The sequence below is a fragment of the Hetaerina americana genome, unplaced genomic scaffold (assembly GCF_022747635.1).
Source record: "Hetaerina americana unplaced genomic scaffold, ioHetAmer1.1.p SCAF_74, whole genome shotgun sequence".
Lineage (NCBI taxonomy): Eukaryota > Metazoa > Arthropoda > Insecta > Odonata > Calopterygidae > Hetaerina > Hetaerina americana.
The window spans coordinates 590,560-617,490 of record NW_027287361.1 but is presented as its reverse complement, the minus strand read 5'-3'; the positions used below and the strand labels follow the sequence as shown (position 1 = coordinate 617,490).

At 35.1% G+C, this 26,931-nt stretch overlaps 2 protein-coding genes across 2 annotated transcripts in view; both read left to right on the top strand.

Annotated features, from left to right (window-relative positions):
* LOC139697380 (neurotrimin-like) overlaps nucleotides 1-4,281 on the top strand; it is a 261,094-nt gene extending 256,813 nt beyond the window's left edge. Inside the window, exon 9 of the mRNA XM_071596058.1 lies at nucleotides 2,337-4,281. Within this exon, the coding sequence (XP_071452159.1) occupies nucleotides 2,337-2,521 (185 nt within the window). The 3' untranslated portion in view covers nucleotides 2,522-4,281. The remainder of the gene's footprint in view (nucleotides 1-2,336) is intronic.
* Nucleotides 4,282-20,465: 16,184 nt separating this feature from the next.
* Nucleotides 20,466-26,553, top strand: LOC139697386 (uncharacterized). The gene is made up of 3 exons (XM_071596069.1): nucleotides 20,466-20,795; nucleotides 20,902-21,582; nucleotides 24,114-26,553. The coding sequence occupies exons 1-3, from the start codon at nucleotides 20,662-20,664 to the stop codon at nucleotides 24,877-24,879; spliced, it is 1,581 nt and encodes a 526-aa protein (XP_071452170.1). The 5' UTR covers nucleotides 20,466-20,661; the 3' UTR covers nucleotides 24,880-26,553.
* Nucleotides 26,554-26,931: the final 378 nt, after the last annotated feature.

Below are 26,931 nucleotides of genomic sequence, written 5' to 3'. Positions count from 1 at the left end.
AATTAACATATGTATAATAATTGGGAGCACTAAGAGTATCCTAAGTTGAATTTTTCACTCAGCAATTATAAAAAGAATCATTACAGACGGTTGGAGAGCAAGGTTAACAGGTATTTAGGTGGGTAAAAATAAGTATGGACTTTGGAAGGGAATGAGTTCTGCCATAATTGTAATTATTGCAATTATAAAAGATTCCAATCATCATATCATTGCGTGTTTTGTAGCTTTTACGAAGAATCTGGATTGAGAATAATGTTGAATATTAAGGGAAGAAAGGATAAGTTTGATTAAAGTATTGTAGAATATAAAAGTTGACTGAATTGCTACCAATTTCATTCCAAAACTCTTCATTAACCAGACTGTGCAAGTCATGTGAGCAGATAAAGAATTGGAACATGCAGTGATAGGGAGAGAAGTAAGACGTGTCTTGCCCAGTTAGGTACCCCCAGTGCTTGCAACTTTTCTGTGGAGGAATGGTTAGATGGATATGAGGAATATATTCCTTAAATTTTAATCATGTTAATTTGGAAAAAAATTGCAATATAATTATGTAATCACTTTCCTTACCTGGGATTTCAGTCAACCTGCATTTGATTTTCCCATTGTGAATGCATGTTGTTTTTACCCATAAATGCTAATAAAAACTGCTCAAGTGTAATTTTATAGGTACCTCGTAAGGTATCATACAGAGCTGCATTTGATTTTCCCATTGTGAATGCATGTTGTTTTTGCCCATAAACACTAATAAAAACTGCTCAAGTGTAATTTTATAGGTACCTCATAAGGTATCATACAGAGGTGCATGAATAATCTCAAGGGAAAAATCTTCACAGCTTTGCAAATTTAAACCCAGACCTATTACCAGACCCAGTTAAAATTACCAGTTAGAAGTTAGACCTACCCAGACCATAGTTAGAATTTACGACCCAACTCAGCCACATCAATTGGAGCATCTTCAGACCAAGTTACTGAGGTTATATAAAATTTCCTAAATGTAGAGAAATCTCAACTTTGACGATGAAATAAATGCGGAAATCATTCATTACTCTTGATCTGTACTCTTCTCTACATTTCCTTGTGGCTTCCCCTTTATCTTGTGGAAGATTCCCATTGTTATGTGGATGTTATTATGTGCAACAATAAATGTATTCAATGTCTAAATGAAGGAAGCTACATAAAAATTCATTTTCTCCATTTTGTATTAGCATTATCCTATATGATTGCATGGCCATCATGGGTTTTATATACATTTTTACATTCCACATTTAGAAACCCTAAATTATTTAGAAGTTTTCATTTATTAATATTGGCTATTACATAATAGGTAAAACGATACATTTTTATTGTTCTTTTTTAAATTGTAAATCCTCATTGTATGTAACCATTACTCTCTCTCATTCTTTTCTGCTTTTCAAAAGACAGCATCTAGGTACATAAATAGATTTGTATGGATTTACATGTGCTTTATGAACAACCAGTGCTTGTATACCATTTCCAAGTGTATCCATTTGTTGATTGTTTTGCTATACTAAATATATTGCTGAATATTTATTTATTAGCTTATTTAAAATTTTCCCAAGATATTTTATCAGTCTTATTCAATTTTTTTAAATTTAGGCTACTACTAATTTATCAAAACTAATGTAAAAACTAATTTAACTGCAAGTGCTGTGAGCTTATTAAAATGTCTTTTAAAAACTTCATTCAAAAAAATTCCTTTTTCCAGTAGAAATGTTGGAGAACTTAAATACATCAAGGTTTACTTTGCAAACTCTCAGATACTTTCAAAGAGAAGTAAATCTAATCTTCAAATGCTGCTTGAGAAGTTCCTACCAATTTTTCACTCTGTTGAGCAATTTGTTGGAATGGATAAAATTCTAAATATATATGTGTGTGGGTCGTGGTAGTCCAGGGGGAGACTGTTGGACTACTCACTGGAGGGCCTGGGCTCGACTCCTGGGCAAACCTCTCTGGGCACTCTCAGCTCCATCCAAGCTGCGTGATTTTTTGGGTACCAGATTTTCCTGGGAAACCATAACCAGCACAGGGAAAGTATGAAACCCCTACCCTAATGTGTGAATTTCACATGCAGTGGGGCTTAGTACTGGGGAACTACTATCACCTACTAAACTGACCTTTGGGTTGATTACTTCTAGAGGGATATTCAAATAAAGCTTTGTTTTAATCATATTGAATCTGCCATATTTTTATGAATAATATGCTGCTAAACTTGGGCACATGCCTGAACAATAATAAAGAATTGATGTTTTATTTGAATCAATAAATATTGGTCACTAATTGTCACATCTAAAACATATAAATGTTTTTGTCTTCAGATCTGAAGCTCCGTGGCCGTCCAAATGATAGATCTTCATATAGGCCAGGTGATGGGAGTGATAATCGTGGAGGAGGAAGATTGCTTCATCATGCCATCATTATCATGGCATCCTCAATACTTCTCATCAACTGGAGATCATCTTGGCTATGGTCAATTTCTTTGCCCCACCAAGTGCCCCCATAGTTATCATCCTGAAGAAGATGGCCCCCTCCTCTGCATATACTCACAGATATTGTCCACTCCATCATCATTGCTTTATTATCTAATATTTCCCAATCCCAGACTTTTGTTTGTGAATATTGAATTTTTTTTATGCTCTAAAGTCATCTCATTGTGATGGTTGATAATTTTATGTCATTGGATGAAAAAACATTGATAAATTTTCAAAAACATTAAAAATAACTGAACTCCTTGAAAGAACCATGATTGATTTAGGGCCAAATCACTATGGATACAAAGAAAAATGTTATCTGGGAAGAAGAACTTGTTGCTACTTTAATTATTTGAAGCACGTCAGAAATTCAGGTCAGAGCTAATTTGTTAACCAAGTCTAAAGAAGTTTAAAAAAATAAAAATACATAATTATATTTTCTTGAAATCCTCCTGCCCACTGAAACCTATTTTTGGTAGTATAGGCTGAATTTAACTTGCCTATTGAAGCTAAGGTAAATTAAATGCCCAAAAATTAATTTGCATAAGTCCATTTCAAAAACCTTGCATGCAATAATGAAATACTGCAAAAATATTGTAAATTATGCAGGCAGAAAAGGATGATATGAGTTCATGAAGTATACCTACTTTTGAGTAGTGATTTCTGTCCAAACTATGCCAATACTAATCTGCTCCAGAGAAAGGTGTTTGGTATAATTACTACTCCAAATAAAATCGAGCTTTGACTCCTAATTCATACAAATGCATATTATTTTATGATGAAGTCCCTCCTTCAATGATGAAAGCATCTCTTAAATCACAGCCAGTATATTTTTATGAACATTGTCTAAAGGGGGAATGAAGTCAAGTAGTTCCCAAACTCAAAATTCTTTCATTGTTTCCCTTTATTTCTCCACAAAGCTAATCGATCCTATGCCTTATAAACTGTGGTGAGATGTGATCTTTTTATGCTGCACCTTAAAGAGGAAGGGAATTCAAGGTCAGCCTTCTACCGCATTGTTCTGAAGACTGTAAGGGCCAAAGTGCTTTTTCAACAAGAAGTTAAAAATTATGCCTCATCATGTACATAAAACATAAAACCCAGACTTTAGCAGATGCTTGGTGCAAGGGTGCTTATTGTGTGAGAAGAAGATGAAGCTTTTAAAAAAAGAACTTTGGACACCTATATGCCCCATTAATGAAATACTTTGACATAAGTGATATTTGAAGGGTTTTTTAACCTGCAAAGGACACAAAAGAATGACTGGTTTGTATGAAACTTTGCAGTGAAGTGATGTTGTGAGTGATTGTTTAAACGTGAGCCTGTAACCTGTATAGAACTTAGGTGCAAGATACTGACTGAAAAACTTAATTAAAATGCATTATTATTGAATGAACTGTAAAGTATGCTTTGAACCACCACTTGGTTTAATGTTGACTATATGAAGACTTTGTATCACATAAAACTGTAAAATAAGTTGTATAGTAATATTTGGTTAGGCTAATAAATTTCCATAGTGCTACAATGGAAGATACCAATTGTCTTTAAGTGGTGACTAGATTTCAATGCTGCCATATGCTTGCAATACACTAGGCATTGGGAAAGCATATTATGTATTGCAATACTAACAGTGACTCTGAGAAGTCTATAAAACAGTAACCTCATGTCCTGTATTATTTCTTTATAGTTGTGATTATATGGTCATAAAAGTGCATATTGGTTCTCTGCATATGTTGAACATTTTAATTTGTAGTGTACATGAATAATCATCAAACTGTTATTGAAAATTCAACTGTTATTTTATTCCTTGAGTTCCTCAAAAATTATTTTCTTTAAACCCTACAAAATCAATTATAGAAGAGAGAGTATCAGTGCATAACTATTTCCAACTGCAGCCACTATCAAGGGAAAGTCCATTACGAAGGTTAGTGTGGCTATAACCCCTTTTCCCCTACCTGAAGAATCCTTAATCTAAAATGAAATGCTCCTTTTAAATGTCAGTCTAAATGATTTATTTCAGATTCAATGCTTTCAAAAAAGTAATGCACACTAAACAAGAAGATTAAAACACTATCAGAAAGACAGATGGGAAAATCTGTGTTAACAGTTAGGGATAAGTTGGGTAAAATGATAGTTGAAACAGAAAAGATTCAGGAGAGATAGAAGGAATATGTAAAAGAACTGTACGATAAAGAACTTAGACCACCCAGCTTGGATAAAGAAATAGAATATGAAGTAGATGAAGATAGCTTAAGTCCAGGCATACTCAAAAATGAGATAGAAAGGACTTTAAGGGAGATTAAATCAAATAAGGCTGTATGGGAAGACAACATGCCTGTAGAACTACTATAAGGTTTAGGAAAATATGGGAGCAAAAGTCTATGTGGACTTATTCGTGGCATCTGTGAGGAAGGAATCTGGTCAGAAGACTTTGTGAAAACAGTGTTAGTTCCTATTCTAAAAAGGGTAAAGGCTACATCAAGCAAGGACAACAGAACCATAAGATTGATTTCACATGCAGCTAAATTGGTTCTCAGAATGAAATGAAATGATGAAATGAAGGGAGGAAGGAAGTATATGGAGATGTAGAGGGGCTTGTTGTAGAGCAGGATGTTGGGCTGTGTTTTGCTAGGAGAAACAAGATTTTTATTTGGTACTTGTGTTCAACTAAAACCTACCTTAACCAGTAGATTATCCAAGAAAAAAGGAGCACTAAGGTACAACTTTTCTGAGGACTTTTTCAGCTCTGGAAGACATTTATATATTTATCATGGGAAAATATTTCCCTATAACAAATTTCAACACAAGCTAGTAATTATAATAAGTAATGCAAGATAATTAAGAAAATAAGAAAACAAGGTAGTTACAATTACCTACAAAAAAGAAATAGCAGTGCAAAATAAATTAAGGAATGACAGCAATAGGATTACAATTAGGAATTGCATTGCAGTATTACAACAATATAACATCAATTACACTTTTGTTTACAAGAAAGTTAAGAAAAAGATACAGTGAAAAATTCAAGGTATGTATTAGCAAACATCATGCCACATGGGATAAATAAGAAAAATTATGGCTTATGGCATTCTTGAATTTCAAAATTGAGAATGAAAAAATATTTATATTTTTGATCATTAGTTACAGTCTCTCGTGATTTTAAAAATGGCCTACAAAAGTTACACTTTTTGGATAAATAAGGAATATTAAATGTATTAGGTATTTTGTTACTCTGAGGTGTGCACAAAAAATTTAGTTTTCCAAAAGTATGGGCAGTGTAAATTTGGTTTTCTGGCAAACAATACAAATGAAAATTGGCCAGCAACTTTCTTTTGAGAGTAAATCAAGTTGAGTTTCGATTACATCTTAACCAATATCAAATGAAGGGAGGCCAAACCAATATGTTTCAAACATGAAATATCATGCAGAAGATCTTCTACTCTGTTTAAAAGGTTTATGCTCAAAGTTTAATCATATAGAATACGGGTCCTTTGATGACTGTATTCTAAGACAGTTTAGTTTTTAGTTAGTATGAGTTTTTTGCACAATTTTTGGGAAGCCATTTACAAATTTTATCAAAGGATACTTTCACCAGCTTCCTTCTTTTGAGCTCACCTTTTAATATTTTGAAATATTGCCAATGGATCTGGTGCAATAGAGAAATTAAATCTTTACAAGAAATCCCATCATCCTCCAAAATTTTGCAAAATGTAGAAGCACAAAGACTTGAGTATTTTTTTAAGAAAACGCTAATTACAATTAGAACAAATTTAAATGTTCCTGGCCCATACCAAGCTTCTTGCGACATTTTAATTACTTCATGACCGCCATACTATATGAGATTTAACCACCAGACTATCATTAATGGTACCTAATGGTAATAGGAATAATATGCACTCGCAAGATGTAAAATCAGTAAAAATTAATTAAATTTACAACTACCTTCTCCTTGAAAACATTTCAAAAATATACCACACCACGACACACTAAAATTGCAAGATGACATCCCCATTATGCATGTGCTAGTACCTTTTGAAAAGTGTCAAATATTAAATTCATTAAATATTTGGTATGGTTTTTAACTTTCTTAAATGGGGAAATTTAAAAATGGTCACTTGTTTGTCTCCAACATGAATTATTTAATGTTATTTTTTATTTTTCAGAAGAAAGATATTAAAGCATGTTTTGAAGGAAAGTTTTTTCATCATTGATCATTAACAATGACATTCTTTATATTTTGAATTTTTTTCATTTATATTGAAGTTATTTACACTTTTTTATTAATTTTTCTTTCATGTGACATTACTTGTGGGATAATGTATAAAATAAGGTCGTAAAAATGGAATAAAATGGTGAATAGACAACTTTAATAGCAATCCCAATATTGCTTTATAAATTTAAAACTGTTTCTATAACCTATGAACTGATTCAGCATCTCAGGAGAAGCCCATAATTATTTAAAATAGAAGAACACACAAAATGTGGGTTTATGTAAATTATTCTCCTTTTACTGATTTCCTCTGGGAACATATTTGGAAGTCATTAAGGCAATGTTTAAAATTGTAAACAACCTAAATAATTTCTAGAAATATTGAGGCCATAGGTGCAATGAACCACAAATAATGCCATATTCTTCCACACTTCTTTTACTTTAATATGACTATCAGGAAAACTTGAATCCCAAATTCATCATGGACACAGAAAGCTACAGTGAGACATATAGGAAAATGTGTAAGTATAAATCATTAGATAAAAAATCAGTCTTACAACCAGGAGAAAAGTAATTTCTTGCCAGATTTTCTGCTTGGCAGATATTGTTCATACATGTCTAGGAATGACTGACCATATCATTATTTGGAATAGCGGTAAAAAGAATAAACCCTAAAGCCACTCATTCCCTGTCATTGTTTTTAAAAGAGGCCTTTAATATTTTCAGATTGAAAAATCCAAATTTTAAACTAGTTGATTTACAGTTTTTTCATTTTTGGTTAAATAGTGTTTTGTTACAAACGATAACTCAAAAGGATTGTTTTAATGGAAACTTTTCCATTGTAAATGGAAACTTCATGAACATATCATTATTAAAGCACTTGCACTACTACCAAGTACATATATTCAAGTGAATTATGAAAGAATATATAGTGTGACGGCAGCCTTATTGCAGGAAAAACATTTGTGGTCACTGCTCTATTAGTAGATGGTTACCTACCCCAATTTAATTAGTGACTAAAGTATACTGGAGTGTATGTAACAAGAACCATAATGGACGATTTCAAGTGCCCCTTCATGAAACGTGTTTGGGTAAACTTTTTCGAGCTAGCAACAACTCATCTGCCAAAATGATACAGAATATCATTATCAAAAGAATCATATGGAAGGAGCTCAAAGAAGATAAAGATGCAGCAAGCAATATGTTCATTTCGACTTGACTTTATTATGCCATGTAGCTGTTACTGTCAAAATGTCAATAAGACAGTTGTCAAAAAGACTCACTGATAATGCCAATAAGTTTGTATGATATACAGGGTGGTGATCGTTCTCATTTGGGAGATATAATCGAGTACTTTTTTTAAATCTGATTAAAAAGTGGGCAGTTGTCTTGAATGGAGGGCCCTGGATCCTATACTGGCTCAAAGGCCTAGAGATTGACTACATAGCTGATTGGAGGAAATAGCACTAAGTGTACAATATGACTGTCTGGCTGACGAGTGTTCTACTTTAGGAGTCCTATTTCAGTTATGCATGCAATCCAATTAAAATGCACACTATTGTCATGAACAGTGGTCCCTGGATCCTAGACTATCAAAGACTAGAATTGGTCATTATTTAATATGGCTACAGAAAAAAATTATGGTGATGTTTACTCTGAATCAGTAGATATAGCTGAGTACTTTGTAGAATCAAATAAAAAAGTTGACTGTGTCATCAATGGAAGGTCTGTATCCTAAACTAGCTCAAGATCCTATGTTTGGCTTGGAAAAGGGCATTTACAGGAGTTGAACCTGGCGTACTCTAAGATTTTATTGGAGATTAATGTTCTTATTTAGTGGATATGGTTGAGCACTTTTTGGAATCTGATTACATAGACAGGTCCTGAAAGTGGGCCCTCATAAAGTACCTTAGTGATTGTAAATCTATACAATTTGTCTTTTGAACTTCAGATATTAGTGGTCATATCTAATGCAGGTGACTGCTCAGAAAATAGAAATCACTAAAATATTAATTTGTATGAAATAAGTTAAGGGTTTTAGTTAACGTATTCTGAGGTGTTCATGGGGTAAGAAAAAATAGAATTTAATTTCAGCATAGTTCCTAATTCATCTCTTTTTGTTTACCTGTGAATAAGCATTATTCCCACATTCTTTGAGGCTCCTTGATGCGATAGCTACAGGTTGTAATGTTGGCCAGGGTAATTCTCTTGCAGTAAGCCCTAAACCACCCTGAGTAGCAACACAATGAACTGTGATTCTTTTGGATGAGTTAAATAACGCCAGTTCAGGGGCTGCTGCCACTCTTTCTTTTAGTCACTGAAAAGCATTGTTATGGGATGACAACCACTACCAAAGTCCCTGTTTAAATCAGTTCCTGCAATGGATGATCAGGTCCTGGAAACACAAAACAATGCCAATCAAATGTATTAAAAGGAAAGTAAAGGGGTAAACAAACTACCAATCATGCATCTATTATCAACCTTAGGTCTACAGTAAATTCTGCTGAAAGTAACATTATATTGCCATATCTCATTGGAAAGTATGCAAAATTAGCCATTATTGCATATAGCTTCAGAAAAAAATTATTCTTGGCTTATTTTAAAGCATCTGCCTCTTAATTAAATAGTCTTACATAATAATAACAACACTTTATTCATTTTGAAAAATGATACAACCATATTAAATGTCGCCAATATAAATATTACTTAATATATAAACATAAGTTCTCAAGTGCGATGAAGATTGTCACAAAATAATTCATCCAATGAGTAAAGTAGGTGAGCAAGTAACCAGGTAAATACCCTATTCCTGAAACTCTGGATACAGTCCGATTTCAACTGAGTAGGCAGATAGTTATACAGTTGTATGTTCATATTATGAAATATGTTGTCAGTTATTGACAATCTATAATAAGTAGCATTTAGATTCAATTTACCTCTTGTGGTGTGGTTATGGATGATATATCGTAATTGGTAATTTTCTAGATTAACTTTCACATGAATCAGAGCCTTAAAGATGTATAAACTAAATGCAGTCATCATGCCATACCTAATAAAAAAAGGTTTATAGGAATCACTTGGTGGTATATTAGCAAGTCAGTGAAAAGCTCTCTTTTGCAGTAGCAAAATTTGTTTAACATGTGGGGAATGACCCCATAATTCAACACCATAATTCAAATGACATTGAAAGAAGGCATGGTAAAGTGTTAAACCATACTCTCTTGGAATGAGAAAGTTCAGCTTTCTTAACAGACTCGTATACACAGCCTTACAGAGTTTATTACAGATCTGACTGATGTTGTCTCCCAGTTAAGTTTTGTATCAATATAAATTCCTAGTATTTTAGCAGTTTCAATATGTTATTTTTTATTCAATACTTCATACAATATTCTGAGTTTTGTTAGTATATAAATGTAAATGAATAATGTCAAACCATTCTTTAGCCTGTCTTTGGGTAGTGCTCGGTTGTACCTTTGGATCTTCTAGATTTTGACAAGTTTGCACAAAAGCAGAGTCATCAGCATATAAAACAGATGTAGGTTTCATATTACAGGGCAAATCATTAATCATGATGATGAAAAGTACTGGACTAACCACAGAGCCCCATGGTACACCACATTTTACTTTAAGAGCTACAGATCGACAGCCATCAAGTTCAACCAATTGGTGGCGATCATCCAAATATGACTTCATTAGTTCAGTGCAACTCCCTTAACAGCATAGTATTCTAGCTTTGTTAGAAATAATGAATGATTAACACAGTCAAAAGTGTTACTAAGATCACATAGTGTCACAGAGACTTCTCTTCAAATGCATTAATGACAAAATTAACTCTGGACTCTATTGCCAAAATTGTTTATTTCCCAGAGCAAAAGCCATACTGTGATTTGAAGAACAGATTATTTGACTCAAAAAAATCACATATTTCATCTTTCATTATAGCTTCAAAAATTTTACCAAAAACTGGGACTATGGAAATGGGACGGTAGTTAGTTAAATCATCTTTATCACCTTTCTTATAGACAGGTACTGCTTTGAAATATTTTAGAGCTTTTGGAAAATCTCCCGTCTCAAAACATAAGATGACTAACATAGCTAATGGTTCCGCAATGAATGCAATAATGCCTTTGATTAGGGAATTATAAATATCCTTACTGTTAGATTTTTCAATTTTTTTAACAGTGGACATAATATCAACTGGAGTAACAAAATGCTATTTAAAATTTCAATTATTTGGAGGAAGATTTTGCAGCATATTGCCATTATTGGCAGCATCAATGTTTCAAGGGAACAAATTGTCTTCAACAGCTATTATGAAAAAATTATTTACAGCATCTGAGGTAAAAGGATTTATTTTGCTTCATTAAACTTCTTGATTGATTACTCTCCATGCTGCCTTTTGTTTATTTTTTTGCATTCAATATAAAATCCTTAGTGGGTTGCGGCAGTCCAGTGGGTGGAGCATTGAACTGCCTAGACCAGAGGGTCCCGGGTTCGATTCCCGGGCAAGGCACTCTGGGCACCTGCAGCTCCACCCAAGCTTAAGTGATTTTTCGGGTACCAGGTGTTCCTGGGAAACCATAAGCGGCACAGGGAAAGGAACTGGCTCCCCTACCCTGATGTGTGAACTTTCACACGACGTATAGGGCTTAGTACTGGGTGATCTCTACCATCACCTACTAAACCAACCTTCGGGTTGATTACTGTTTATGGTTTTTTTATAAAATCCTTATAAGCTTTATTTTTTGCACACCTAATCGAGTTATAATGATATCTTTTGTATTTCAAGTAAGCATCTTTGTCATGCAGGCTTCCACTTGTTTTGTAAGTGGTTGTAACTAAGTTAATCATTTCTAAGAGCTAATAACTCCCCAGTATACAAGAGATTATTATTAGTTTTAATGAGCATAGAGATTAGTATTTTTTTAGGAAATCAGTGTTCATAAATGTCTAGGAAATTAGCTAAAAAACTTGAAAAACAAGTTTGCTGCACAGAGTCTATGCAAATACTATGCCAATTGATACAATATAGAAACAGTTTGAAACTCTTTAAACCTTCCATTGTTATGGGACTCATGATTTTGGTTTTACCTCTATTTTAGAATATCTTTGGAATTATTTTAGTCTTAAAAGACCTTGATGATCAGATGAGGTCATGTGTTACTGACTATCTTAGGAGGAGATAGTCAATAACACTTATACTACACAGTTCAGGATCACAATTGGTAATTACATTATCTAGGCAGGCAGAAAAGTGAATAGGCCGTTTGTTTGCACAGTATAAATTAAAAATCATATCAACATTATTCGCAACTTGCACTATGAACTTAGAGTTTTCAATGGGATAGTGTTAAGTGTGTGAACCTGATTATTGTGCAGCACCATTAAATTCCTTTTCAAATAAAAATACCGGGAAAGAGCAACCATAATTACTTATTTCTTCTTGAATCAGGCTATTTGTAAAATTCCTACTCGTAATGATATAATAGGGAGCATAATCAAAGAGAAATCTTACGGTACTCTCAATGTAAAAGCTTACATTTCCTGCAACTATTGCAACCATTATCATCCCTATTTAAGAATGTAGTCTGCTAGGTGTTTACTGAAGAAGACTTCAAGGATTATAAATTAAGACAGCATTTTTATAAACCAGGGACGCCCGGGGAAACAGTAATGACAACTCAGATTGCCATTTTTTCCTTTCATATCTCAGTAAATGCGAGTTCCTTATTGTTGGAAGGTAATATTATTGCCCTCATAAGGGAACTGCAGTCAGCGACGTAAAATATAGGCATACTTTCATCTTCTTAAATTTTTTATTTATTTATTGCTTTATTCACGATAAGCCGGTTCAGTATGGTTTCTTCATAAAACAAAAAATCTACATCAATTTTGTTAGTATGCATCACATGGAAAAAAGTTTATTAACACTACAAGGGGATATTTCTCGACAACATTTTAGACTTTTCTTAACATAATGAACAAAATTCATCCACCAAGTACAAATGTTTAAAAAGCAACTATTCTTTAAGTTTATACTCGAAATTATTTGCAGGAGATGCTTACAAATATGTAGGAAGCATTTAAAAAAATTTGCCTCCTTAATGGTATGGTCCCTTACCAATAAAATTAGACAATCTTGCCTCAATGTGTATGTCAAGTTTACTACGTATATCATGATGATGGATATTTAGGTTTTGTTCATATATGTACATGTTATTCTTAACAAACAAGATTAGATTATATACATAAAGGGTAGCCAGTGGCATAATTTAGTTCAGGAAAATGAACCCTCCAGTGATGTCTGAAAGGTAAATTTGAAATACAGGGTCCGTACAATGGGTATTGTGACTGGTTCGCTGTAGTCTCAATGGAGTGGTGGATGGGGGTCCAACCAGTCGGCTCAGTAGAGGGGTCCCCACCACTCAGGCGCACTTTAGTTCAGTCGCCTCCGGGCATGCATTGAGACAGGAGGTGGATTTTTGTGACGTGTGATTGTTTGTGGTGTCGTTGCACCAGCATGGAGCGCACCAACGAGCAATGCTAAGCTGTGAAGTTTTGCATTCAACTCAGGAAACCCACGTCGGAGACCCTTGAACTCACTATACAGGCTTATGGGGATGATGCCTTAAGCCACACAAGAGTTTTTGAGTGGCACAAAATATTTAAGGAAGGCCAGGAGCTCGTCGAAGACGAGCACGCCCAGTGACTGCTCGAACCGACACTCAGGTGGCCAAAGTGGAAAAAGTTTTGGACTCAAACAGGTGTTTAACCATTGCCCTTATCAGTGAGGAGAATAGCCTTTCAACCAGAACCGTCCACACCATTGTTACAGAGGATCTTGCGATGAGGAGAGTGTGCGTGAAGCTGGTGCTGAAAGTCTTGAGTGAGGAACAAAAACTGTCGCGAGTGGAAATTTTGGACTGTATCCAGGTAGATGAAGATTTTCTTGACAACATTATTATCTCAAAGGATAGCTCAAAAGGAGCTCAAAGAATATCGGTTTGACTCCATCAAGGCGGTTCAAGCAGCGACGACAAAGATTCTCTACAGAATTCCGGAAACCGACTTCCAGCTGGCTTTTGACAAGTGGCAGATGCTCTGAACTATCGATGCAGGAGGAATGTATTTTGAAGATTATCAAGTAATTGTAATGATAACTGCAATAAATTTTGATTTTTGGAACCAGTACCGATACTTATTGTATGGACCCTGTAGCTCTTCTGGCCTGTTTTTGTCCTACAAAAATCTTTTGGTTATGGCTTCAGCCACCCCAGAATATAATGCTATATGATAAGAGAGACTGAAAATTTTAATGATAAATACATTTTAAGATATTTAAGCTAGTACTAAAAAACAGCTTCACTAAATTTAGATTTTAAGTTCTCAATATATAAGGACCATTTTAGGGATGATTCAAACTGAACACCCAAGAAATTAATGCTGTGAGCAAAATTGAGATCCTTATCATAGAGTTTAACCAAGAGTGAAGGATTTTTACCAAAATGTATGCATACTGTTTTTTGTACATTTATTGACAATAAGTTGTTTTGAAAACAATTTTGAAGGTATGAGGAGTCTACTTTGTTGGAGTTCATGACTGGTTTCCAAATTTATTAAAATATAATTGCCAAAAAGAACGGATGTGGCATCAAAGATAAAATCTGACATATCATTTATGGAGAGTAGAAAGAGCAAAGGACCCAGGATAGGAACAACTGTTTTAAATCAGTTGAAAAATGGTTTGGTAGTTTGCTTTATGATTTGTAGATTCATTAAGATAGAATATTTCAACTACTTTATGTCTTTTCTTAAGATATGATCAGAACCATATATTTGAGATACCCAAATACCATATTTTTTTTATTTCCTTAACAAACTCTCATGATTTACCGTGTCAAAAACCTTAGTGAGATCAACGCATATCATCAGAAATAGATACTTATTGGCCATAGCATGTAGGGTATTTGTAATGAATTTATAGAGTGCTGTAGATGTAGATTTACCTCTTTTAAACCATACTGTTGGTTTGAAAAAAACTGTTTTTCTAGAAAGGTTATAATATGATATAATATAACCTTTCCAAAAATTTTAGAAAAACCAGACATGAACTTGTTGGGTAAGTCGCTTCCTACATAATTCGCATTACTATTTTTGTGAATTGTTATAACTTTGCTCAACTCCAGGCATGACAGAAAAATACCTTCAGAGACAGGTTGCAGAGTTACATAAGGGGCTTAGCAATTTGAGGGATATAAAATGTTATGTTCTACCCATTTTTATAGAAAATGTTATATTCCACCTAATCTAGCTCTGAAAAGGTGAATTCTTCTCTCAATTCCAGTTCATGTTCACCAACTTTCCTTCATAGCCTTCCTATTTCTTGACAATCCCAGTACCTTCACCTTCTTTGGGTCAATTCTCTTTCCATGGCTATCAAACTGATTCTGTAATGTGCTAAATAATGATTGTAACCCTTTGGCTGACTGGCTAACTAACACTTGATCATGCATAAATCTGCTTTTGTTGAGTTCCCTCCTGACTTCCATTCCAGGTTTTCTCATGCCTCCATTACCGTCTCATCCACATATATGCTACAAATAAAATGTGATAATGGACATTCCTGTCTTACTCCCCTATCCTATCCATCCTAGCTTATCACTACCCATCATGACTCCGTATGTAGTTCAAGACATGTACAGGTCCCCAGATAGTCATCTATTCTTTCACTCTATGCCTATCTTTTGCAAAACACTCATTCATTGTGCCTAATTTGCTCTCAAAATCCACGAAACAAGTGAATAAATCCTGGTTATACCCTATTATGTTCCTTTCCACTAGTGATCTTATTGCTATAGCATCACGAATACTCATCCCTGTTTTAAATCCAAACTGATGTTCTGCTTAAGTGCTCTGTCCAATAAATATCTGAACTGAGGCCATTAAAACTTAATTTTGCAAAATATAGTCGGCATCGATTTTGTCCCCTCCAAAGTACTCTCCATTCATTGCTATGCACTTATTGTATCTTCTTTTCCACTGTTTAAAGCACCCTTGGAAGTCCTCCGCATTTAGGCTTTTTAGTTTTCTCTTTGTTTCCTGCTTCATTGTGTCCACATCTTCCAGTGATGTCCCCTCATCACATGTTTGGATTTTGTAAATAGGAAAAAGTCTAAGGGGTGGGATCTGGCAAATAAGGAGGATGACCAAGGACGTTGATTGAATTTTTTGCCAGAAACTGGCCAACAATCAATGCTGAATGTGCAAGTGGATTTTCATGGTGAAGGATCCATCCTTCATGTTCATTTAAATAGTGTGCACTGTTTATTTTCCTAAATTCAGTTCACCAGCTATCATTCAGATAGTTTTTTTGGCGATCGGTAAGGACAAGGGACTGCACATGATCAATGCTGTCGTCAACACAGGTGGTTGAAGGTCGTCCTAGCCTTGCATCATCTGTGGCATCTTGTTGGCTGTCTTTAAAATGCTTAATCCACCTCAAAACGGATGTTTTCTTCAGAGCATTATCACTGTGAACAGCTGTCAAAATTTCAGACTTTTACTTTCTTGATATTTTTTACTGCACTTCACCAAGAAACTTGATGCTGATTTGTTGCTCCATGATTTTGTCAATGTCCATTTCCAACAAGCAGTAAAAACAGGGACAACAGAAAATAACATAACTGGCACCATATGCACAGCTCGATGATCCGCCAAGCACAGATGGCTTACTGGGTCTCAGGCAACTAGTGCCACTAATGGGCGGGGCTATAGACCACATCATGGTTGCCAGATTGCACCAGTTCGTGCATTTATTGCACAGACCATGTATACTCAAATGCTACCTTCTTCATCCTTTTCTTGATGATCTTAATTAATATCTTTACTGTGTTTGAAGTCAAACATCATAGTCCAATAGTGCTCACAAACTACCAATTTGATCTGTATCAATAATGATCTAACGAAGTCTTCCAGCCAAATTCCTCCCTCATAAATGCTGTGAATTACCCCATAAAAACCCTTCCTAGTTTTACCAAATTCTTGAGTAGTTCTGCAGAGATGTTCATTCCCAAGGACTGTTTCATTTCATTTCCTTTTACACCTTTTCTATCGCACATTCCAGCATGCCTGGTTCTAAGTTATCATTAACAACATCAGACTTCTTTTGTGCATCAAAATTCTCTAACCTATTATCTTTACCAAATAGTTACTCTACATGCGTTTTTCTATCTTGTCAGAACCTCTTCTTCTTCAATTTATATTTTACCCTTTGCAACTCTAATAGTGTACGTGGAATTCTCTTTCTTGCATCCTCACTCCCTTCACCTTCCTGTATAGAATGCCCCTTTCACCTGGTCTCTGTTAACTCTCCATAACCTTGCATTTCCCTTTCCAATGTTTCCTTTGATCTATTAGTTTCACACCTTGGGATATTTTTGAGTTCATTGCACTTTTCTTCCAAATTTTGCATTCACATTCTTTCATTTCCTCTTAACTATCTTTCTAATCATATCTTCTGTAATCCATGAATTCAAATAATTCTTTTCCTATTAAACATTTCTATTCTTTCCTTTGCTAATCTTTGTCCCATCCTTTTTCCACTTCACCCATCCCATCCTCCTCCCTCAGAATTTTATCAACTGCATCCAGGCACTCCTTCCCTTCTCTTCCACATTTCCTTAAGTTTAAAATTACACAGTAAAACCATTAAATTGTATCCAAATCTGCATCTGTCCCTGGAAACTGTGAGAGTGGATCATACTATACTTTATCTGTGAACAGTGAGAAGCTTGCTGCTGACTATACTACTGTTATTACTGAATTTACGTTGCTGATTTTAAGTTTGAAAAATGCACTTGTTCTAATTAAAAGCCAAGCACAGCAGATCACAGCCAAAAATCCTCTCTTGAAGTTGGATATAATATGAAAACTATAATATTCTAAGTCAATGAAAGACAACATTGTGCATCAAATGTTATCATTAACAACTGCACCAAGACCAACTCCACTGCAGCTGAGAAAGAAGTGGTACAATAAATCACCAAAGACGTTTATCAACTGATTTCTACCAAGAATATTAGAATCTAACACCTGAGAAAATTCCGGAATGGTTAGATCCGTCCCGCCAAAGCTATGTTGGACTTGCCGGCCTCAGCTAAGAAACTAGTCTCTCACCGAACAGCAGTTTCCTCCTCCGCTATAAAGATTGTTTCAGACAAAACAAGGGCCAAAAGGGAATACTTGAATCAACTTCACCAGAAAGGAAAAAGAATGGTGAATCTGACTTAACCATTAAATATCAACATGGCTGTCTCAAAATCATCAACGCAAAAAATCTCATTAAGCCATCATCAAAACCAAATCTCTTAGCCTATTACCAACATGTTAGAGATTTGTGCACAAAGTTACCTCATCTGAGAAACTCGGTTATAAACTGTTATTTTGATGTAAATGCCCTCACTGAGTGTTGGCTTAATCCTAATATTTTAAGTGGTGAACTAAGCCTTGGTGACTTTAACATCTACAGGAAAGATCAAAGTGTTTTCATCAGCTCGAAATGCAGCAATGGAGGAGTCCTGATTGCAGTGACATCTAAATATCTGTGCAATTTAGTGGAATGTGACCTCAATCTTGAATACCTTGTTGTTTCCAAGAACATCTCGATCAAAAATATTGATTGGCACAGTTTACTCGTCTCCGTACTCCTCCACTGATGCTTATTGTGAGGCAATTGAAAATATCATTGACTCAGATAATTATTGTGAGGTTTTAATAATAAGTGCTTTTAATATACCTCAAGTTTTTTCCTGGGAATTTTCTGAACTCAACAGAACAGTCATCCAAACTACGCCTATCCTCCAGCTTCAGTGAACATCAATTTGCTCTCCTTTGTGAAAGCTTCTTTACCTTATGAAATTCTTCTCCTTAGGTCCCTACTACTTGGACCATATTAGTCCAAAACACATCCGAGATATGTAAACTGTTCCACCTGCTCTAGTTTTTACCCTCCTATTTTATTGTTTAGCTCAGCCTTGGTCTTTCTGGAAAATCATTACCTTTGTTTTATTTATATTGATTTCCATCCTTTATCTATCGCACTGAATTTCTAATTCCCTCAGCAATGCTTGCAACCCCTTGGCTGACTAGCAAACTAAAGCTTGGTCATCAGCAAACCTAACTGATTTTACAAATTCGCCGCCCACTTTCATTCCTACTTCCAGTTCTTCCCATGCCTCTTCAATCATTTCCTCAAAATATACATTGAACAGCACAGTGATAATGGGCAGCCCTGCCTTACACCTCTTCCTAACACTGCCCATTCGGACTCCCCATTCCACACTCGCAACTGAGCAGTCTGAGACATGTACAGGTTGTGGATTAGCCTCCTGTCCTTCCAATCTATTCCTATTTTCTGCAATATACTCATTAGTTTTTCTCAATTCACTCTATCAAATGCCTTTATAAAATCTAAGAAACAGGCAAATACCTCCTGATTGTATTCTATATTCCCCTCAATTAGTGATCTCATTATTGTAATGGCATCATGCGTACCTCCACCCTTCCTGAACCCAAACTGATTATCCCTTCAGTAGCCATTTGCTCTGCTCTCCGTCTTTTTGTTGATGATTTTGAGAACCACTTCAGCTGAGTGGGAAATCAAACTTATTGTTCTTTAGTCCTCTCATGATGTAGGCTTTACCTTTTTCGGAATTGGAATTAACACCAACCTCACAAAGTTTTCCGGCCAGATTCCTTCCTCATAGATGCTATGAATCAGTCCATATAGAATCTTCCCCACACATTTTCCTTAACGACTATTTTCCTAAACTTTTAATGCCCTTTCTATCTCATCGTTGAGTATGCTTGAACCTAAGGTAAAAATTATTTGCCCAATAGAAATAAAATATTAGTACAGTAATGAAAGTTCCCCAGTATTGGTTATGCATGAGGAATGCTATGATTTTATTTTAGACACCATCATTCAATGGCCGCCCTAATGGGGTCAGACACCATTGCAGCCGCCTCACTGAGGAACAGATACCTCGAGAACTACCATTCATCTGGCTCATAACTTTCCACTTATCTGTCATGGGTGACCCTACCAGGAGCAATTATCATTCCTTCCACCAGCACAGCTCTAGGGGTCATCGGAACGCACAAACCCTTCCACCACGTCGAGGTTGTAGTCCATGGGAGGGAAGTTTTGTATTATGGGAACCCAAAACTGTAATAGCATTAAAAATGTGAATACTTTTTACTATTAAAACAACGTGTTCAGTTTAGCGATGAAAACGTCCTACTGATTTTTAAATAAAAAAATTCATGAAATAGTTAGTCTATGTACATACATGGAACATAATAGGGTTACATGGGACATAAGGGTATATACCTGGTTACTTGCTCACCCACTTTACTCATTGGAAGAATTATTTTATGATAATCTACATCGCATGTAGGAATTTATGTTTATGATAAATAATATTTATATTGACGACATTTTATATGGTTGTACCATTTTTCAAAATGAATAAAGTATTATTATTATTATAAAATTTATTGTGGCAAGTTCAAGGCAAAACTTAAACACTTGAAATAGTTAGTATTTTTCTTTAAATAGACTGTATGATTTTATCAGCGAAGCATGAATGAATAACCTGCTTCGATTTTTTAATGTCAGACCTCTTCCGTAGATTCAATGATCTCTGGTCCCAAAAAATCTTCAAATCGCCTTTCTCAACCAGTTCGTTTTCCCGTTCACTCAGTTCGAGGATTAAAATAAATAAATGAAGAGCGTATTACGCAGTACTACTTCTGTTTGTTTCGAGGAGTGGGGGAGCTGATTATGGAAGAGTACTTCGTCTAGAGCCGTAATATTATGGTGAATCGCGGTACCTTTTTTGTATAATGTTGTGTTAGAGGAAACTATAAAACCTTTACTCGAATTTCTGATAGTGAAAGTTAAATATGGCTGCAAGTGTTGTGAACGCTGATGCATCTGAAGAGGGCAAATTTGGGATTAGCTTAATGAATCTGTCAGATGACGTGCTGCTTTACATATTATCATATCTTAAAAGCAATGATTTGATCTCTTTAAGCAGGTAAGTACCAATTAGCATGTTTTCCGTGTTTGTATAGATAGTATTAGCGAAATTGACTGAGAAGTGTGCCGGACTAATGTTTTCAATAATCGAACCTATTTTTCAGGACATGTTCCAGGATGCAAAGCGTAACTTCTGATAAGTCATTATGGAACACTATTTACTATAAGACTAATGCGTCCTCTGCCCCATATCTATTTCTTCATGAGAATATGAGTAATATTGGCAAACATACTCGTGCAATTACAATTTTGGGGAAAACGAATAGAAAAAAGTTCCCCTGTCATACCCAAAGGCGTTCAGCATCATCAGACTCGGACTATTCATCTTCCGAGGACGATGATTTTGTTGATATTAAGTACAACATAGATGGTAACTCCTCTATGGAAAATAAAACGTCAGAATTTGTGTCAGAAAATGGTGAATCTCCAGCCTATCCTTTGGAAGATTTTGCCCAGTTGCTCAAAAGTATCAAGCACAACATCGACAAGAAGTGGCTTAGGCTTCATTTGCTGAACCCATTATCCAATCTCTGCCCTGGTTTGCACACCCTCCGATTGCAGTATTTGAGATTGTTTTATTATACTCCGCCTATACTGCCAACTTGGGATGCTATGACTTTACTCAGTCTCCGTGGATCACGTCTTTTGTCAAAGACTCCTGGGAAACATGGCCCTTTGTATGAATTATCGGCGAAATTACCAAACTTATTATGCCTCGACATTGGATGTTGTTCCTGGGTGGAATCGCACTGTTTTATGGCTATTTCCAAATTTCAAAAGCTGAGGTAAGTCAGTTTAATTCATGTTAAAAATTGATTGCTCTAGTTACGAAAAACAGTTAAGGCGAAATATTGTGTGCATGTAAATAGTTCTAATGGGCGTGATGACCAGGTGTATAACCTGGAATTACCTTCCTATTTATTTGTATGTTTCAATTATACGCATAATAGAAATAAAATGATATTAATAGTGTAATGAAGGTTCCCCAGTAATGGTTGAGCATGTGGAATGATATGATTTTATTTTGGTGGTTCTCTCTTGAATAGTAATGATTATGGTTATTTGATAGGGTTTGTTTTATCCCTACCTTAGTGAGTACGTATCTGCTAGAGGTAAAAGTTTTGTCAGTAATTTTATATTTTGTAAATTTATCGTTGACATAAGCGTAGGAAAATATTTTGCGAGAACCACCTTTCAACATGGCAGATTTAACTACAGTTTTATAGTATTGGTATCATTTTCCTTTATATTTGGATCAAAAGTATATTTATTTCATCATCCTGTTTTAGTTGTATCTCATATAAGTTTAAATGCGTCCCGCCGAGAATCACCAAAAATTTTCCCGATTAGCATTTTTTTGCTTCACCCCCCTCAAAAATTACTTTTTTCGATACTTAACAGTGCAGAAAAATGCGGTGTATTGAAACCCTCTGAGATGAGTGTCTTTATTAATTTAAATAAAAATAAATCTTAATCCCATGATCATTTTGGATGAATATTTACCTGCTCTAGGTCTGGATCTAGCTCAAGTTGCAATTCTTTACGTTGTCTTCTCATTTACCAAGGGATGGGGGTTTTAACCTGGTCATTGCGCATATTTCTGAATTTATCCCAATGCTTGATGAAAGGATGGCCATTATTAGTTTGCCATATTGATTTGAAGAATGAGAAAGGCCCCTATGAGCTTCATGTAAAAAAAACTGGTTGCTATAAGTATGTAATGGAGATGTAAATAATAAAGTTTCTGGCATGACATGGTAGAAATTGTTCGTGGTGAAAAAAGACACTGCTTTTCCACATAAAAGGTGTTATTTTCTACCTCTGCGTCGTTACAGCATAACAGCCTGAACCTGAAGATGTAATGCTGAAATAAACCTTTGTTGAAAATAAAAAAGTTATGTGGAAAAGGAAAGTGTACTCTTTCATCATAATTTAGATGTAGTTTAAATACCCAATCTAGCTATTTCCCCCATAAAATACTTCTTTGAATTCTACTAAATATCAATGCAACAATTTCAGAGTGTAAAAATCATTCGCCTTGACTGGGATTCGAACCTGAATCCCTCAATGTCCGGTCGAGTGCTTTAGCCAGTTAAGCTATCAAGGCATCCTATTAAACCCTCAAATTTAGCACATAAGCGGACGACTCTGTTAAAAGTTACTGTTGCAGCATATCCCGCAGTTTCTTTGAAATCCACTCAGTATACTAAAACTATGCTGATGGCTTAGGGAGCTATGCAATACTTGTAAGTTAGTTACTTCAGTTACTCATGATATTTGAAACGATAGTTTGAAGTTAATATGTAAAGCCTTAAGAATTTTCGTCATATATTGTAGGGAATTAGTATGCATTTATTCCATTCAATTTTTTATAATTCACAAAAAGAGTGTATTTATCCACACAGGTTTTGATACTTAAAATTGTCATTGTTGAAATTACAGTGTTTTGAAAAAGTTGATAAATTTTTGAGTAGACAATACAAAGTTATTTTTATTACAAAATTATATGTTTTATTATGTAAATATTTCAAAATTTACATCAAGAATATTTATGGCACTTTGGTAATAATGACATCAAACCTGATTCAAGTTTCCCAACGAAACTGCGAGAGATGCCGCAACAGTAACTTTTAGCGGAGTCATCTGCTAATGTGCATTTCAATGCAGCAAAAATGATTTTTGCAGTGAAATTGTTGCATTGAAATGCACATTAGCGGATGACTCCGTTAAAAGTCACTGTTGCGGCATCTCCCGCAGTTTCTTTGTAAACTTGTCAAGGTGTAAACAGCCTAAGTGTTGGTGTAAAGTTGGTTTTAACCTTTTGGACAGTGGCACGTCACGCACAATCACCAATGCCTGTGACATTGTATGTATGGTATTTCGTCATAACATCTTGTTCCTTTAAAAGCCCCGAAATTTCAGAGTTTAAGAGGACACCTCGATAGCTTAACTGGCTAAGGCATTCGACCGGATATTGAGGGATCTGGGTTCAAATCCCAGTCAAGGCGAATGATTTCTACAGTCTGAAATTGTTGCACTGATTCGAGTTAATTGGAAAATAATGGCTGTTCCAAACACTAGGGTCTTTGAGGGTGGTCAACAGTCATTTTCAACTACACTCCCTTTTTGCTGTTGTTCTTTAGAATAGCATTTCCCTGGCTGAAAACTGATTTCTGCCCTCATGTCAGAAGCTTTCAACCAAATTACACTAGCATTATCATAGTGTTGGTTATTTTCTCTATTTCTTCAATACAAAATATGTGTATTATAGAGTTGTCATATCTTATATTCTGTTTGTGATGATATTTTGCCTCAGGACTTTGCTATTGGACAGCTGCCCAAATCTTGGAAACTGTGTAGCATACATTTCATTAGCTGCATGCTTGGGATTCCGAGCAATCGAAGAAATTGATCTAAGGGACACTCAGTTTGGTGATTCAGACTTGCTTAGTTTCAAAAGAAATTCTACGATCAAAAAGATAATCCTTGGAAGGCAAGTGAAATATGTCAAAAAGCGTGTGGATTCTAGTGAATCAGGCGAAGAGCAAAATCCTAATGAGAACCTACCTGGTGGCAGTGGGACTTGCCATTCTGGGAGTTCTGTTGGTCAGTTAAATGAACCCAGACGAGAGGGACGGAAACGAAAGAACCATGTCAAGAACCATCCATGTGACAGAAAGAGGATTTGTTATGGGGGTGTGGTAACTTCTCCAGAAGCTCTGGTGATTCACTTTGATCTTGGATTAGGTGTTCGAGTGGAGCATGCGCATGAAGCTGGTGAATATGATTGGATAAGAAACCTGGACAATGGCGTGGGTAATATGGTTACTGATGAAGGCATTGTCTCCCTTGGGATTGATGGTTTGCCTGCTTTAGAACATTTAGTATTAGCTGGAAGTGGATCTGGAATTACGGACCAGTCTCTTTCAGCTTTGAAAAAGCGAACAGGGCTCATGTATTTAGATGTGAGGAGGACACAGGTGACTAAGGCAGGATGTGAATCATTTGTGAGTAGTTGCCCTAATGTGCACTTGGATTGTGACTATGGTGATAGTATTGTGCAGCTCTCTTCCAGTTATTAATAAATAAAATGTTTAAAAACAATGGTTTCCTGCAATTGTTGTATATAATCCATGTGTACTTCTGATGCAGAGCAAATAGTGAAGCATTTTAAATAATTTATTAAAGAAAGTAATTAAATATTTCTATTATCTGATTAGTCTGGTGAGAATCATCAACTAATTTTGCATGCATGTTGTGAATAAACTATTTCAGCTGTGAATGAGTAAAATTGAAAATTTTACACTTAAAAAAGTAGTTTTCATATATTTTGTGTGATGAATATACATATAATAATACTTTGTTATTCTTAGGAAGCATCATGAAAGCAATCATCAAAGTCTTAGGTTATATTTTTGAGATGTGTAAACATAAAGACCAATCATCTGAAAAAGTTTTATTCATTCACAGTTGATGCAGAATCGTATACATATTGATATTGCAAACTAAAATATTATAGGTTGGCTTTACTGTGTTGTATTTTGTCGACACAGGAAAATGCCACTGCCAAGTTTTCAACTCCCAAAATGCATCAGATGTGGAGATCATGCAGGAGAATCTTTTATAGAAAATGTACCTGCAGATATTATCAAGATTATAGTAATTCTTGGAAGGGGAAATTGGTATTTTGCAAAACTGGAAGGCTGAGAATGAAGACAAATTACAGCTGAAGTAGCAGTAGCGATTTTAAGCTGTTTTCCTCCTTGAGAATATACATTCTCAGTTTCAATATTTATGGCATACATTTTCTGCGTACTCACTAATGCGTAATTAGTCCTTGGTCCAAGACACTCTGATATCTCACAATACCATTCATCATCACAGGCTATCAATCTGAGGATTGATATGTAGCAGCTTTCCTAACTATCCTGTTTCCTGCATTGCAATTATTTACCTCATAGCTAGTTCCTTACACTGCCATTTCCATTAACTGCTTCTAACACTGCATTCTTTGCCTTCCTCCCTGTATTTCCTTCTCTTATGGTTTTTAGGGCATAATGCCAGACATAATTTAAATCTTATCCTCTCAATTGACAAGACCAAAACAGTATAATGCACTTCTTTCATAGTTATCTGTTACAAGGCATCCATATTCTTTAATAGACACTTATCCCTCCCCTCTCATATTTCTACCTGAACCATTTGTCCAATACCCTATGCCCACCATATAAATCAATGCTTTTCACAGGCTTACCCCATTCTCACTTCCACAAAACAATAGGATGCACTATTACACAATTACATTTTTGCTAGCATTTGAATACTCAGTGAGATCTTCTGTGCAAAATATTAAAATTTCTATTACTTGTTTGGTAATTTCACATTAAATCCTTGCTATCCAATCATTATTCCCATTCTCCTCATTAAAAGCAGCCACTCACTATAGATGTATTTACCTACAATTTCATTCTCATAGTTACCTCAATGAAGGTTTTGCAGCAGATCTTGAGGGGTTTTAGCCATCATTAAGATGTCTCCAGCATTTAGAAATGTGGGTACATTTACTATCCAATTATTACTCCTGCCTGCAATTTCTCAGAAATGCTGGACAGCTATGGTAATAATATGCTCCCTTTTTCACACCATGTTTTTTTACCTCCTTGTAAATATTTATTATTTACTGTATATTTTATTCACCAAAGTGTAAAGTACTTTTTATGAAATACCTACACTTAAAAATAAAAGGAACACTCAAACTTTTGAGATCAATAAAATGTAAAAAATTATGAGAGTATATAAACAATTGTGTTATTTCATTTGAAGTATCCCCAGAATCTCCTCGCTTGACTTTCAACTGGGACACACGAAAAGCCACCATTAATATTCTGCAGATGTATCACTGAATTAAGGATATCACTATAAGAAGTAACAGATATACTTAAGTAGAATAGTCCCCCTATAGTAATGATTTTGAGCATAATATAATCTTGACACAAAATAAAAATTTTGATTATGCCAAGAGTATGGGTGGTGCCATGCTTCTAAAAATGGGAACTGGGATTCCATGAGTGTCAAGATATTCCAAAACCTTACATGGTAAAACATGGTATCATGGACAATGAGGAACTCAAGCT